Raw genomic sequence first — 14,574 nt, 5'->3', positions numbered from 1 at the left:
ATCAGTTCAAGTGGGAGATGTGCTTATGGACAATGAGAGCCTGCTTTATATGGAAGGAATCCCATACATTTTGTATGTTCTGCATGGATTATCCAAGTTATTGTAAGGAAGTCTTCCAAAAGAAAGGAAAATAAACCATATTCGTTTTCTCTTGTCTTCCAAACCAAGACAAAGCAAAGGTCTTCCAGTCAAAGCCACGATGATACTATTTTTAATTTTTATAGCTACAGAAACCAATAACCACCGAACTTTGGCTTCGTGCAACTGGACCACTTGGACGGAAACGGCACATCTATGGTATTTTGCAATATTGGAAGGAACAACCCAATACAGTCATGCATGTACCAATATTTACTGAACACATTAACAATTAAAATGAGAAGAAAAAAAAGATGAGGAGGATATTCCTGTTTTAGTATTTAACTCACTGTTACTCTTAATACTCTATTCTGCATAAACTCTCAGCCCCGTATTTGCAATAGAATCTATATCTATTTCTATAAGTCTATGGGAGACGTATTATTAAACATTATTGAATAAAACTAATATATTTGTATGATTGTAAAACCAAAGTGTCATTTGTTTTATTCTCTGCTTGTGAGTGTGTAAACGCTCTGTGACAACATCCATTCAGATGTACAGTACGTATAATTCAATGCCCTCATTTAAAGTAAAGCGTATTAATTGGCGCTCAGGCAAGTGCCAGCGTTCGTCATCTCAATAGAATTATACAGGTGAGTCAGCATTAGTTATGGGTTGTTAGGTTGACTTCTATAATGATTAAATTGGCAGAGGACCAAACAGTGAATATGTGAGGATGAACGGGAGACGGGTGGCATGTGTTCCAAGTGTCTTTCGCTTTGTTCCCACGCAAAAAAGCAGGCTTCGCTAAAGAGCCATTTCCATCTTTTATCCTGCTAACTGCGGAGGAAAAACTTCAGCAATCCCCTGACCTCTGATTTCAAAAGGCCCATCAAAGTGTCAACACTCGAGAGCAGCGGAATAAATCTCATCCTTTAATCTAATTGGTGGGATAAAGCTGCATAATTCTTTTTAACAGCTCTGATGAATTACATAAAAGTACAGCACATTAATGCTACACCTTGTCTTGAGCCACAAAAGCACCCCAGAACTGAATAGATATGCTGGTGTGGATTCAAACACAGTGTGCTCTGCCTCTTTCGTAGGCAGGAAATAATTTGAAATGTTCATGATTTTTAATGTCACATAGAGTAAAACCATGCATGTGCTCTTTCAGTCTGCGGATATGCATTTGTATTAGAAAAACAGTACCTTTTCACATTGCAAAGACAGCGCAGCTTATCAACATTTTAAGTGGCTAAAAAAATCTTAATTGAAGAAGTAGCTAACGCCATGCAGTTCAAGTTTCAAATAAGAATACAGAAATGTTAAATGATGATTAAAAAAATATTAAATTACAAAAATAAGTTCTCTGAAATACTATTTTGTTAGCTGACGTTTGGTGTGGTCGCGTGAGCTCAAAGCAAAGCCTGATCATTCTTGAGTGCGCGCACACGGCCGCGCGCCTGTAACCCGAGTACAGTGACAGCGGTCTGACTTGTGCTGGAAAAAACACGAATGGACCCTCACGTTGACTTTCTATGAAGATATCCCTGTGGTTTAATTTGGTGAATCGCCATGAAGGCCCAGGACTGGTTTATTATTGTCTCCTGCTGCCTCTGTGGCCTGAGCTCAATGGCAGGTAAGTTGAGTTGAAGTTTCCAAACTGAATGTGTGCGTTGTGTTTTCACACCCGTAAATGCCCAGTAAACTTAAAAAGTAACATCATACTAAATCGAAGTTCTGGGGTCCTAAAAAGATCATTAAAACGCTACTTTTTTCACATTTTAACCTACATGTTTTTAATTAACTCAATTCTCACAATCGCAGTCTACGTTTCCAATTATGAGATAAAGCCTGTAATTTGACCTGTTCTCATTAATTGTACAGTTTAATCCGAATTATCTAAATGGTTATTTAACACATAGCCTAATTTGATGTAGGCTACTTGTGATATATTTGGTCAAAGAGTACAGTATACTATAATATAGAAATAAACAGACGTCTACTGTATGACAGAGGCTGCCAAATTAATATAACAGCCCAGTGTCAAAAGATCAACTGCAGTATCACATCAGTCAGCAATGCAATGTCTATAGCGAACCATAATAGCATTATACTGTACAATTATTACGCCTTTAACAATTCTACTTTCAGAATTGGCACAAATCCTCATGGTGGTTCATTTGATAACACATCGCATAGAAATTACATAAGTGTATTTCTTATACGATGTCTGTTGCCTACAATACTGTAGTTCTGTTGTATTTTTCATTCATTAAAATTTGAAAAGTGTATCTCGCATTGTTTACTATTGGGTTGACTGGTCATTAAGATCAGTAAATGTATGTTTTTGTGCTTAAACCAAATGTCCACAATGGCATGTCACAATAATTGTGTGTTTTGAAACAAAATGATTGTGTGAAAGAAAACGTATACAACAGAAAGCATGAGAGTCAGTTAGGAGAATTTACCACTTGTGAAAATAATACCAAAGTGATTAAAATAAATAAAAGGGACATTTGTTTAAGATTACCAGTTTTATGAATACCCCTGGGAAAACTGTAAATTAACCCCGAGTCAGACTATCACCAGGAACTCTTTAAATTAAAAGTTGATTTAAAGGTGTTTCGGAGAGGTTAATTGTGGTAATTATTGTAGGGAAGCTTTCAATGGGACTGCTGGGCAGCAGATGGTATATTCTCTGCAAGGCCTAATTTATTTCACAATATAAACGCTCACACAAGAAAAAAAATTCTCATTTCCATGCAGTTTCAGTATAGCGTTGGGGTTTCTTTTCTCAATAAAAGCCACTTGAAGTTATTACTCGCAAAAAAAAGTCCATAATCATCATGATAATGTGTGTGTGCATATGCTCCGAGCAGCAGCCGTTGGTAATGAAGGTGACGTGTGTCGTTTGTTACTGTCGGTTTGTATTCTGGGGGGCTCGAGCTGGCGACACTTGATGAATGTGGCGCTCCTAGAAGGCCCGCTTATAAATGTGCCCAACCTTCGAAAACTGAGGGGAACAACAGCTGACATGATACATAAAAACCTCAGAGATGGCCGGGACGGTGGAGTAAACAGTCATCCTCAAAACTGTGTGTGATGCGGCTCTGAAAACCCAAGGCTATTCGTGAGTCTCTTATCTGTTCGCCTTTATGTTCAGAGCTCAAATCCATCCATCCATCCACTCATCCATCATTACACTCACTTTGATTTACTCAAGGCAGTGCACAAGACATATTCTGTCTTTCAACCTGCAAGACTTTTAATACTTAAGATTCTTAAGATTAAAGACTTATACAACACCGTTTTCAACTAAAAACATAAAACTTTTTATGCGGTTTGGCCGTTCATTTACACGACAACGGCGTTTTGGGTGGCTGAACTTTTGATAAACGTTTCAAAGTGCACGTTTTTGAAAACAGTCTCCGTGTAAATGATAAAAACGTGAATCTGTGAAAACGATGACGTCATGCACATGTGTATTACATGTTTAATCTATAGTGCTTCAGTGCTATAGCAGAATACAGCATTTTTGGTCGTTTTCGGGGATCCGTGTAAATAAAGATCGTTTTTACTATGGTGTCGTCTGTACGCGAAAAAAAAAGGAAAACTTCTCCGTTTTGAAGGTACACGCCTACTTTTTGTGGACTTTAGCTTATTCACCGTATCCCCCAGAGTTAGATAAGTCTATACATTCTCTTTTCATCTCCGTGTGTGCTGTAACTCTGTCTGACTCACCCACCGCTAGCCTAGCTTAGCACAAAGACTGGAAGTAAATGGCTCCAGCTAGCATACTGCTCCCAATAAGTTACAAATTAACGCCAACATTTTCCTATTTATATTGTGTCACAGTGTGTACAAATAACAAGGTCATATGATACACAGCCATCTTTTAACCGTATACATACTGGGAACTATATTCTCAGAAGGCGAAGCACTGCTACTTGGGTGGAGTGATTAGCGCAACACTCTGAGCGAACTCCCTGCTCCTCACCACGGGGCTTCTCAGGTGCTGCGAGCAAATCACTCCGCCCAAGTAGTTCTTCGCCTTCTGAGAATATAGTTCCCAGTATGTATATGGTTAAAAGATGGCTGTGTCTCATATGACCTTGTTATTTGTACATACTGTGACTATACAAATCATAACATATAAATTGGAAAATGTTGGCGTTATTGTCACTTATTGGGAGCAGTATGGTAGCTGGAACCCTTTACTTCCAGTCTTTGTGCTATGCTAGGCTAGCGGTGGGTGCGTCAGACAGAGTTACAGCACGCACGGAGATGAAAAGGGTATGTATGGACTTATCTAACTCTGGGGGATACGGTGAATAAGCTAAAGTCCCAAAAAGCCAGCGTGTTCCTTTAAGCATATAGTTGTCGTGTACACGTACCCTCAGGCTAGGGTCAGATTGCTGGTAATTGTTGCCCAAATCCGATTTATTTGCTTTTATGTGACTACGATCTGTTTTTGTCATGACAGTGTGAACGACAGAAAACACATTGAATCTGATCTTTTCCTTTCTGATTTGGGCCACTTCCATATGTGGCACTAAATCTGATACAGGTCAGATGTTTTGCAATGCGACTGCAGTATGAACAGTCAAATCGGAAATTCAAGCGACTTTTACGTCACTATAGATCGACATTCGTCACAATTATCATGGGAGTCACTTCAAAGATTTGACATACCCGACCTTATCAAGACAGTTGCGAAAGCTAGTCAGTGCAGGACGGTGATGTGTCAGAACTCATTAGTATTACAGTGATCGCTCTATATAGCTATACTTGCTTCTCTGGAATCGGATATTGGCCACATTTAAAACAACAATGTGAACAGCTATACAGAAAAATCGGATCTGAGCACGTAGTTGTGAACGAAGCGTAAGGGTAGAAGAGAGTTGTACTGCTCTATTTACCCAAAAGACATCATCTTTCCTAGGGGCATCAGAAACAGAAGGTAAGCTGATGAAGAAACTGTTTTCTTCATACAACGTTAAAGTCCGGCCTGCAAGGAGCCCCGAGGAAAGGGTCGTCGTGAGGATAGGCATGACCCTTTCAGCATTCGTCAGCCTGGTAGGAGATACAAACACACACATTTATGTAACCTAATGGGCACATCCCATTTTTGTTTTATATTATCGTTATTTTTATTATTAACCCTGCTGGGAAAAGCCTAGGCTGGTCTTCCAGTCTGGTCATTCGCAGGCAGGTTTTAAAGGGGTTTAGGCAACTTCTTCATTTGGACACCAGTTAGACCAGATTAAACCAGCTGCATCAAACTTAAACCAGCTAAGACCAGCCAACCAGATTAGGCTGGTTTTAACTGAGTAGGGAAAATAAAGGGTTACTATGACTTTTAAAGGCTGCTTTGAAATAATGAGTGTTGTGAAAAGCGCTATAGAAATTAATTTGACTTGACTTTAATCTTATGTTATATTGATTATGCATTTTTTTTATGTGAATTTCTTGGTACTTATTGTAGTGCTTTTTTTATTGTAAAGCACTTTCATCTAAATTTCTTGAATGAAGGGTGCTATACAAATAAAGTTAATAATGATTATTATTATTAATAGTAGTTGAATGGCCAAAAAAGTGTCTGGTGATTGTCTGGTGAAAAGCTCGTAATTTTATCCAGGGTTTCTGTGGGTCTTAAAACATCTTAGTTCGACCTTACACAAATTAATACCTTAAAAAGGTCTTAAATCAGAGCAGAACGTCTCAAATTCATAAAGTCATGGCATGAATTTTTGCATACATTGCAAAAAATGGATATCTTCCTCAATATTTTTGTCCAGGTTTCCAATACAAATATCTAAACATCTTTAAATCAAGATAAATTTATTTATGAAAATGTAAAAACTAGGTCTTAAAAATTTGGACAAGAACAAATATCTATCAATAAGTTTTTTTTTTTTTTGAGCCCATTGGTAGATATTTGTTCTTGTTTAAATCAAAAATTCACACATTTTGTATCTCCAGTAAATGTATCTTGATTTAAGAATCTTTAGACATTTGCACTGGAAAAGAAGACAAAAATAATTGAGGAAGACGATCCGTGTTCAGAAGGTACAGTAAAAGTTATTTCCATATTCTAGTGGTTGGGAGCAGAGCGATTCAAGCTGCCTCTTTGTGTTTCTCCTTAGACGTTTACATTTAGAGGACATATTAATGTATTGTGTTCCCTTTAATTTATTCCTTAAATTGGTCTTTAAAAGGTCTTTAAAAAGTCTTAAATGAACCTTCATAAAACCTTCAGAAACCCTGTTTATCATAAGTTGTGGTTACTTTTTAAAGAGGGAGTCTAAAACATTTTCTCATGTATTTCTTAAAGGCACATCAGCAAAAAACAGATTGTTTAAGTCTCACAGAGTGCGGAAAAAAATATGACCGGTTACGATCCTCATAAAAATGAACTCATATAATATGACCGCTTTACAAAGCGCTATTAATTAGAGTTAGGAATTAGCAAAAGGAAAACCTCTCCCATTCTTTGTAGGCTCATAATAAAAGCTAGTTTGACGCAGGTCTGATAGTTGGTTCAGCTGTTCGGTGTGTGAATTTGGTATATGAATCAGGTCATGGGATCCTTCTATCCTTACACAGGGATTTAATAACCCGGTCTCGGATAACAGTGCACACACAGATTTGCATTTGCACTTTCTTATCAATGTTTTGTTCCCATTACTCAGAACAGAAAGGAACATTACCTTCTCTACGGGCTTCATGAACAGTGATTTCACGTGGATTTTGTTCAAATGTGTGTCCAAAACAAGATGTATATTGAGATATTATTCATGTATCACTCTTAATCAGCCTGAAAGCATCCACACATTGAAGGCATTGCATGCATATTAATCATATGAAGTGTATATATACATGAGTGTTATGGTGTGTGTGTTGACCCTTCCCCCCCACTGTCTGTGCTCTGTACTGACAGCTGACATTCCTACGCTAGTTTTAAATAGCATTCAGGACTGTGTACTGATCTAACATTGAGTCTCAGGTCTTTTCCTTGTCTGCTAATCATTTCCCATCACCCCCTTCTCCCATTGGAGCCAGTGTTCCCATTATCTCAGTAGCAGAGAATATGGGGATTCTTCATCATAGATATGCTCAATGTTTTTCTTCTAAACTCCCCCATTTGTGTAACAACCGTCAAGGAAACACGCCAGTTGCGCTTTTTACAATACAGATTGTTTCAAAGCAGCTTTACAATGATAACAGGAAAATAATGCAACAAAATTGGTTTCTTGCCCGAAGAAAATACTGTCATAGTCCAGCTGAAGTTAGTTCAGTGATTCTTTCGGTTGTTGATTCATTCGGTTCATTTCTGTTGTAAAAAAGTTATTTATTTAGTTCATTTATATATATATATATATATATATATATATATATATATATATATATACAGCCGCTCTGGAGAAAACAGTGATGTCATTGTCCAGCTCAGTTCAGTCCTCATATAATGGTGTCAATACAGGCAGATCAATATTATTGTTGAATATTAAGTGTCCACATCTAAGTATAGTGTTGGATGGTTACAGTGTTTTTTACATTCACAGGAGCTCTTGCTATGGAGGTAAGGCTAAAGAAATGTCCTTTTCAAGCAAATAATTACACAGATGCCTTTACAATTTTTTAAATATGATTAACCTTGCCCAATATAGCATAGTGATGAAAATGCTTTAAACATTCTTCTTGAGTTCATTTCATAGAACCGCCAGTTCGTTCCAAGATTGCTGATATTTCTTTGATACTGTTGTCATTGGTAAAGTAAAAATAAACTAAATAACTAGCCATATTATGTTTAAAATGGGATTTGCTCAATATTAACAACTTGTTTATTGTACTGTTGTATAAAAGCAACCTCACACTCATACCTATGGCCATATCACAGCCAGGTACTCTAGATATTGTAAATTGCAATTTTAAAAGAAACTTTCATTTTGAAACTCTAAACACATGTGCATTCATTAATTGAATTACTTTTATTTGTTATGTTTCATATTTTTTGTGTTCTAGAACATGAAAGATGAGGAGATGAACACTGTTGTTATTATGAACTTGGTAAGTCAGCACGATTTCTTTCGACTCCTGCGTGTCATTTTGAGAAATAACGTCTTGAGCGCAATTCAAATTCATAAAGCTTTATTTGCATCGAAGAAAAGTTATCTATCATCTATCATGACAATTTGGTGGACTGAAATTACCACGTTACCTCACAAGACAAACTCTGACAATAATAACTTGGATCAATATAGCATAATTTTGAATGCAAAATGAAAGATTATGCAAATGCCGTTGATAATATGTATTGACAAATGTGCAGAGATATTGCATTTGGTATAGTTAATGACACAAGCCAGATCATTTGATTAAATGATGAACTGGTTGTACTTATAATTTCAACGATGACCCTCATCTATCTGTACATGAACTCACAAACACACACACCTTTTGTGCTCTTGCAGGAGTGGAACGATTATCGCCTCTCATGGAACCCGAAAGATCACGGGGGATTTGATGTGTTGCGTATCCCGTCTGCAAAAGTGTGGCTTCCTGATATTGTTCTCATCAACAAGTGAGTGTGTGTGTGTGTGTGTGTGTGTGTGTGTGTGTGTGTGTGTGTGTGTGTGTGTGTGTGTGTGTGTGTGTGTGTGTGTGTGTGTGTGTGTGTGTGTGTGTGTGTGTGTGTGTGTGTGTGTGTGTGTGTGATGGTTCACATATCTCATAAAGCCTAGTGTCAGGCACATTATCTTAGAGAGCCTTTGTTGAGTTTCTGCAAGAACAGCAAAAATAACAAAGAAATGATCAAAGCGCTTGTGAAGCTTGTCGAGAGATGCATGCTCACACATTACTTTCTCTCTCTCTATCTGCTCCTTTCTCACACACTCTCGCTGTAATGCCCAGGTAGACCCTCATCACTGCTGCTGTAAATACCCTGCCTCCTTCATTCATCTCTGCTTTATAGCCAATTAAACAACACTGCTGTCCGCTAGAAGCCTCTCTGGTCCAGCGTTCATTCTCTCACACACACACACACACACACACACACACACACACACACACACACACACACACACACACACACACACACACACACACAAACGGCATCCCACACACTGTTCAATGAGGGAGATCTTGCAGTCCCACAGCACAATTACTGTAATAGATTGGAAGTTTTAAAGGCCTGTTTTGTGTCCTATGAGGATTATACACCAGTGCCGTATGGTTTAAGGGCTCAAATGGTCAATCCATCTTAATTGTAGGTATTACTATTACCTATTGTGAAACAGTCATACAAGATGTCATAAAAAACATAATTGGACAGTGACATGTCAATAACTCTAAGCTGACAATGACATTTGGCTGTCGACCTCCAAAATGGACAAAAAAAATAGTACATACACTTTGTACCCTAGTCATATGATAGCTTGACTGAAATGTGAGCCATTATTCATTGTGTGTGTGTGCGTGCGTGCGTGCGTGCGTGTGTGTGTAAACCTTCCCTTTAAGTTCTCGGATCGACTCTGAAATGTGTTTTAAGATTTTTTATGACTGTAGGCCAGTGTCTGCACTCGGAGAAACCTCCGATGCGTGTGTCACATTACAGACTATCTAAGAAGCACATAATTGCTCTCGAGACATAATGCAGAGACAGCATCACTAGCCGCGTTTCCATTACAGATTTTCAAAAACTTTTGCGATATTTTCTAAATGTCGATAAAAAAAATATTTCGAAATGACGCCTTTTCCATTAACCGATGTTATGCAACTAAAACGTAATTGTTTCCCTCTCGCGATAAATCATTCCAAAAATCATGGCAAAGGATGTTAGTAGATTTAAGTATATCTCAGCCACCGCACTAGCCATTATTATTAATGGAAGGAGACGCAGGCGTGTTATCTTAGCATTAAAGACAAGGAAAGCCTCTTATACTTGTTAGCGGCACGTATGAGGTGTTTCTGGGTGTTTCTTCCTCACATCTGCTTCGAGGTCTTGATAAATTGTGGCATTTCTTTGTTGTTTATAATCCAGTATTCCCGTAATACTTTTGTCTTTTATGAGTTTAATGAAATTGACGTGTATCCATTGAGCGTATTTTCAATTAGCCATTTAAATTTAAATGTAAACGCGGCTACTGAGTGTCTTAAACTACAGCCAGATAATCAGTGGTAGTGGTTGTTCAATATCTGATAAGGGCTCTCAGGATGTTCAGCAGTGATGACTTGACATTGATAGAAAATAAGTTGATGTTTACCTCAGGTTTTGGAACTGAAGGTTGAGGTTATCCGCTTGCTCTGAGTAATCTTAACCAGGTAAGTTGCATAACCCACTTTCTGGAATACCCCCCTGGTGTAAACAAACCCAAAGAAACTCTCATTTTGAATCTGATATTGTCAATGTGGACTTTCAGGTAGTGACGGGGACAAGACCGCCTATGTCGAGTCCGAGTCAAGACCGAGTCCGTTGGTTTTCAAATACATTCGAGTCCGAGTCAAGACCGAGTCTTTGAAGGCTCGAGTCCGAGTCCGTTGGTTTTCAAATACAGTTGAGTCTGAGTCAAGACCGAGTCTTTGAAGGGTCGAACCGAGTCCGTTGGTTTCCAAATACAGTCGAGTCCGAGTCAAGACCGAGTCTTTGAAGGGTCGAGTCCGAGTCGAGAGCGAGTCGAGACCGAGTCCGTTGGTTTTCAAATACAGTCGAGTCCGAGTCAAGACCGAGTCTTTGAAGGCTCGAGTCCGAGTGGAGACCGAGTCCGTTGGTTTTCAAATACAGTCGAGTCTGAGTCAAGACCGAGTCTTTGAAGGGTCGAGACCGAGTCCGTTGGTTTTCAAATACAGTCGAGTCCGAGTCAAGACCGAGTCTTTGAAGGGTCGAGTCCGAGTCGAGACCGAGTCCGTTGGTTTTCAAATACAGTGGAGTCCGAGTCAAGACCGAGTCTTTGAGGAAGCAAGTCCGACATGTCAGTTTTGATATTCATGATTTAATATCACCCCAGTTAATAATCAACAGTTAGGCCTACAGACTAAGCTAGATTGGGAATTGTTTAGAGGAGCAGTATTAACGTCTTAATATGGACTATGCTTTTACTATCATTAAAAAAATCCCTACCACATGCATCATCTTCTGCCTATTTTTCTAAAATGGTTCAACAGTGCTGCTCTATCATCAACATGTTAAGCCCACCCTAATTTTTAAAATCATAGTTAGGACATGCAGAGCAAATTAAAATTTTCTAGTGGCATGTCTAAATTAGTAGGCTTAGCTACTTTATAAAATTTAATACACTCGTATCTTTTAAAACTTTATTCCCCCATAACTAGTGATGGGGACCGAGTCTTTGAAGGGTCGAGTCCGAGTCAAGACCGAGTCTTTGAAGGAACAAATCCGAGACGAGTCCGAGAAAGCAGAAATCGGTCTCGAGCCCGGACTCGAATACTACATCACTACTTTCAGGGGTCAAAACGTTACAGTGGTACCATTCAAATTGCCTCAATGTGGAGGTTTAGGTTTTTAGTAGCTATGCAAGTTTATCTGCGCTTAAACTTCTGTGTGTGTTTGTGTGTGCAGTAATGACGGCGTGTTCGATGTAGCTCTACAGGTCCACGTGCAGGCCTACAGTAATGGCCGTGTGACGTGGACTCCACCTGCTCTTTTCAGGAGTTCTTGCGGAGTGAAGGTAAATTCTGCAACACAGCAGACATTCGTTCTGCATAATGGACCAATAAAAAAATCAAGTGCTCCATAATGTTTTAATTGTTTAAATCAGTGCTGTGAAACATTAACAGCATGGCATAACAAATCAAGATGTGCATTTAGGTGATGGTACTTTAATGTTTTCTTTTTAGCACTCATTTTTTAGTTCTTGTTTTTAGATGAATGTTCAGCACCTTTCGGTAAATTCTGCAGTAATAAGAGTAAGTTATGGACGAGACCTTTAAATGCTGTAATGATGTGTCGAAACATAAGACGTTTAATGACGCATTAAATCACAAGTGTTTATACTCAGCACAACTGCACTATTAATATATTACAGTTGTACACTGCTGGGGTGAATTTCTTGTTTAAAAGAGTCTTATCTACCTCATTTAAGTGGCAATCTCTCTCACTTTTGTACGTGTTTTGTGAACCTTTCCCCCTCCTCATTTGTATTGCTGCTTTTGTTTGGCCTCGCTCTAGTTTGGCAGCGTTTGATGTTTCGTCTGGTCTTTGCATGTGTGAAATCAGAAAGTGAGATGATTAAAGGAAGATGCTCGTCAGCCAGACGTGCACACACAATAACATGCACAAATCACATTCTCCATCTGCAGGTGACATACTTTCCTTTTGACTGGCAAAATTGCACCATGGTTTTCCATTCTTATACGTATGATTCCTCAGAAGTGGATCTGCAGCCTGGCCTTGATAAGAAGGGAAATGAAATCCGAGAGATAGTCTTGGACACAGGCTTCAGCGGTAATGGCGCTCTAACACTGTCACAATGCACAACAACCTTTTAAACATTCAGACAAAGCTTTTTCAAGCCAATGTGAAAGATTGTCTTGAACCCATCTAGTTTTATACCTTATTTCAGCCTTTGAAGTGAAATGTCATTTTAACTTTTTAAAAAAAATACTTTTAAAGAGGACCTATTATGACCTTTTACAAAGTCTTGATCTGGTTTTTGGGCTATGCTTGAATGTTCAGAAAGCACATTATTTTTCCCATATTCTCTATTGTTGCAGCTCCTCTCTTCCCTGTCTGTCAGTAACGCTCTGTTTAGTTCCTGTCTCTATGAAGCCCCTCCTTCTGAAAAGCGCTGTGTGCTCTGATTGGTCAGCTATTCCAGTGTGTTGTGATTGGTCAACCGCTTCCAGCATGTTTGGAAATGTCCCGCCTCTTAACATAACCATGAATTTCAGCCATAAACATATGGACGTAGTGTCGATGATGTCATCTGTAGGTTCCTGAAGAGTTTTTTTAAGCCCAAAGTGGGCGGAGCCGGCCATCGCCATCTTGGATAAACGAAAATGGGCAAAGAGGCGGATTAGCTGAGGTGACGTGACGCACAACAGACAGCCGACAAACGGCTAGTAGTGACAGCAGCGGCAATCCACCTGTCACTCAAGTGGCCACGCCCTTAATTATGCAGAACTTTAGCGCTTAAAGGGATAGTTCACCCAAAAGTGAAAATTAGCCCATGATTTACTCACCCTGAAGCCATCCTTTGTGTATATGACATTCTTCTTTCAGACGAATACGATCGGAGTTATATTAATAATTGTCCTGGCTCTTCCTAGCTTGATAATGGGAGTGAATGGCTGTCTGTTTTTGGAAGTCCATCAAAGCGCATCTATTCATGATTAAAGTGCTCCACGCGTCTCCGGGAGTTAATAAAGGCCTTCTGAAGTGAAGCTCATAAAATAACTAGCTTCCGGTTGTGCCTCAAGTTCAAGTGTTACTCTTTTGGCGTAAATCGATGCGTACGGCTGTCTGCCGGAAGCTACACTGAAAAATAATATGATCAATAAGTTATGACAACATATGTTTTTACATTGCTTTAACTCATCAAAATAAGTTAAGTAAATTTTAACTTTTTTCAAGTTATAGAAGATTCAACAATTTTTTTAAGTCATTTTAATGTGATTTAAGTCGAAATGACTTAAACATCAAAGTTAGTTGTACTTAAAAATGTAAGGCAGCAACTTTTTTTTTACAGTGTAGTTATTTTAGTCGATAAAGTTTTAAATATGGATATTTTTCTTACACGAACGCATCGCTTCACTTCAGAAGACCTTTATTGACCTCAGCAGAGCCGTGGAGCTCTTTAAGTCAAGTCACCTTTATTTATATATTGCTTTTTACAATGCAGATTCTTTCAAAGCAGCTTTACAGAGATAACAGGAAAATAATCTTGTAATAATATTGTTAAATATAAAATGAAAGGTCCCCAACTACGCAAGCCAAAAGCCAATGGCGACAAAGGTGAAGAAAGGCGAAAAAGGCGACAGTGGCGAGGAACCAAAACTCCATCAAGTGACAAAATGGAGAAAAAAACCTTGGGATTTCAGGCAGCATTACAGGTCAGAAGTCAGACTGGATCGGAACATTATATATTACGCAGTTCATCTGGAATTGACTATGGAATTGACTCTTTTGCAGCCGGTCTCTAGCGGCCAGTCGAAGAAAAGCCGTTTAAGTCTCTTCCGTGTTGGATTCACTTGGTTTCAACACACTTGGTTTCAACACACTTCTAACTAACTCAACCAGGCCAAGGTCCTTTATTCTGCATATGCATTTGACAGGAAATATTCAAATGAAGAATATTGTGACGTGTTCGTTCCTGGAAGACAACTCAAGACTACAATGGAGGGTTTCAGGGAGTTCAGAAACAGTGACACTGATATAGAGAATAACTGCCTTTGCTTTGCAACTTTGCAAACTATTTTCATGCTTAAACAGCAACATTACACACTAAAGAAAGTTGAACATGTAAAGTA

General features: G+C 38.7%; 1 protein-coding gene across 1 annotated transcript in view; it reads left to right on the top strand.

The window, feature by feature from the left end:
• Window positions 1-1,511: 1,511 nt before the first annotated feature.
• Window positions 1,512-14,574, top strand: part of chrnb1 (cholinergic receptor, nicotinic, beta 1 (muscle)) — a 32,999-nt gene continuing 19,936 nt past the window's right edge. The window contains exons 1-6 of the mRNA XM_077227576.1: window positions 1,512-1,723; window positions 5,030-5,163; window positions 8,113-8,157; window positions 8,562-8,671; window positions 11,666-11,774; window positions 12,406-12,550. Of these exons, the coding sequence (XP_077083691.1) occupies window positions 1,660-1,723; window positions 5,030-5,163; window positions 8,113-8,157; window positions 8,562-8,671; window positions 11,666-11,774; window positions 12,406-12,550 (607 nt within the window). The 5' untranslated portion in view covers window positions 1,512-1,659. The remainder of the gene's footprint in view (window positions 1,724-5,029; window positions 5,164-8,112; window positions 8,158-8,561; window positions 8,672-11,665; window positions 11,775-12,405; window positions 12,551-14,574) is intronic.

The sequence above is a fragment of the Siphateles boraxobius genome, unplaced genomic scaffold (assembly GCF_051911475.1).
Source record: "Siphateles boraxobius isolate OS27281-9 unplaced genomic scaffold, OSU_SipBor_1 130, whole genome shotgun sequence".
Lineage (NCBI taxonomy): Eukaryota > Metazoa > Chordata > Actinopteri > Cypriniformes > Leuciscidae > Siphateles > Siphateles boraxobius.
The sequence above is the reverse complement of the archived record's forward strand: the minus strand, read 5'-3'. Positions and strand labels throughout refer to the sequence as shown.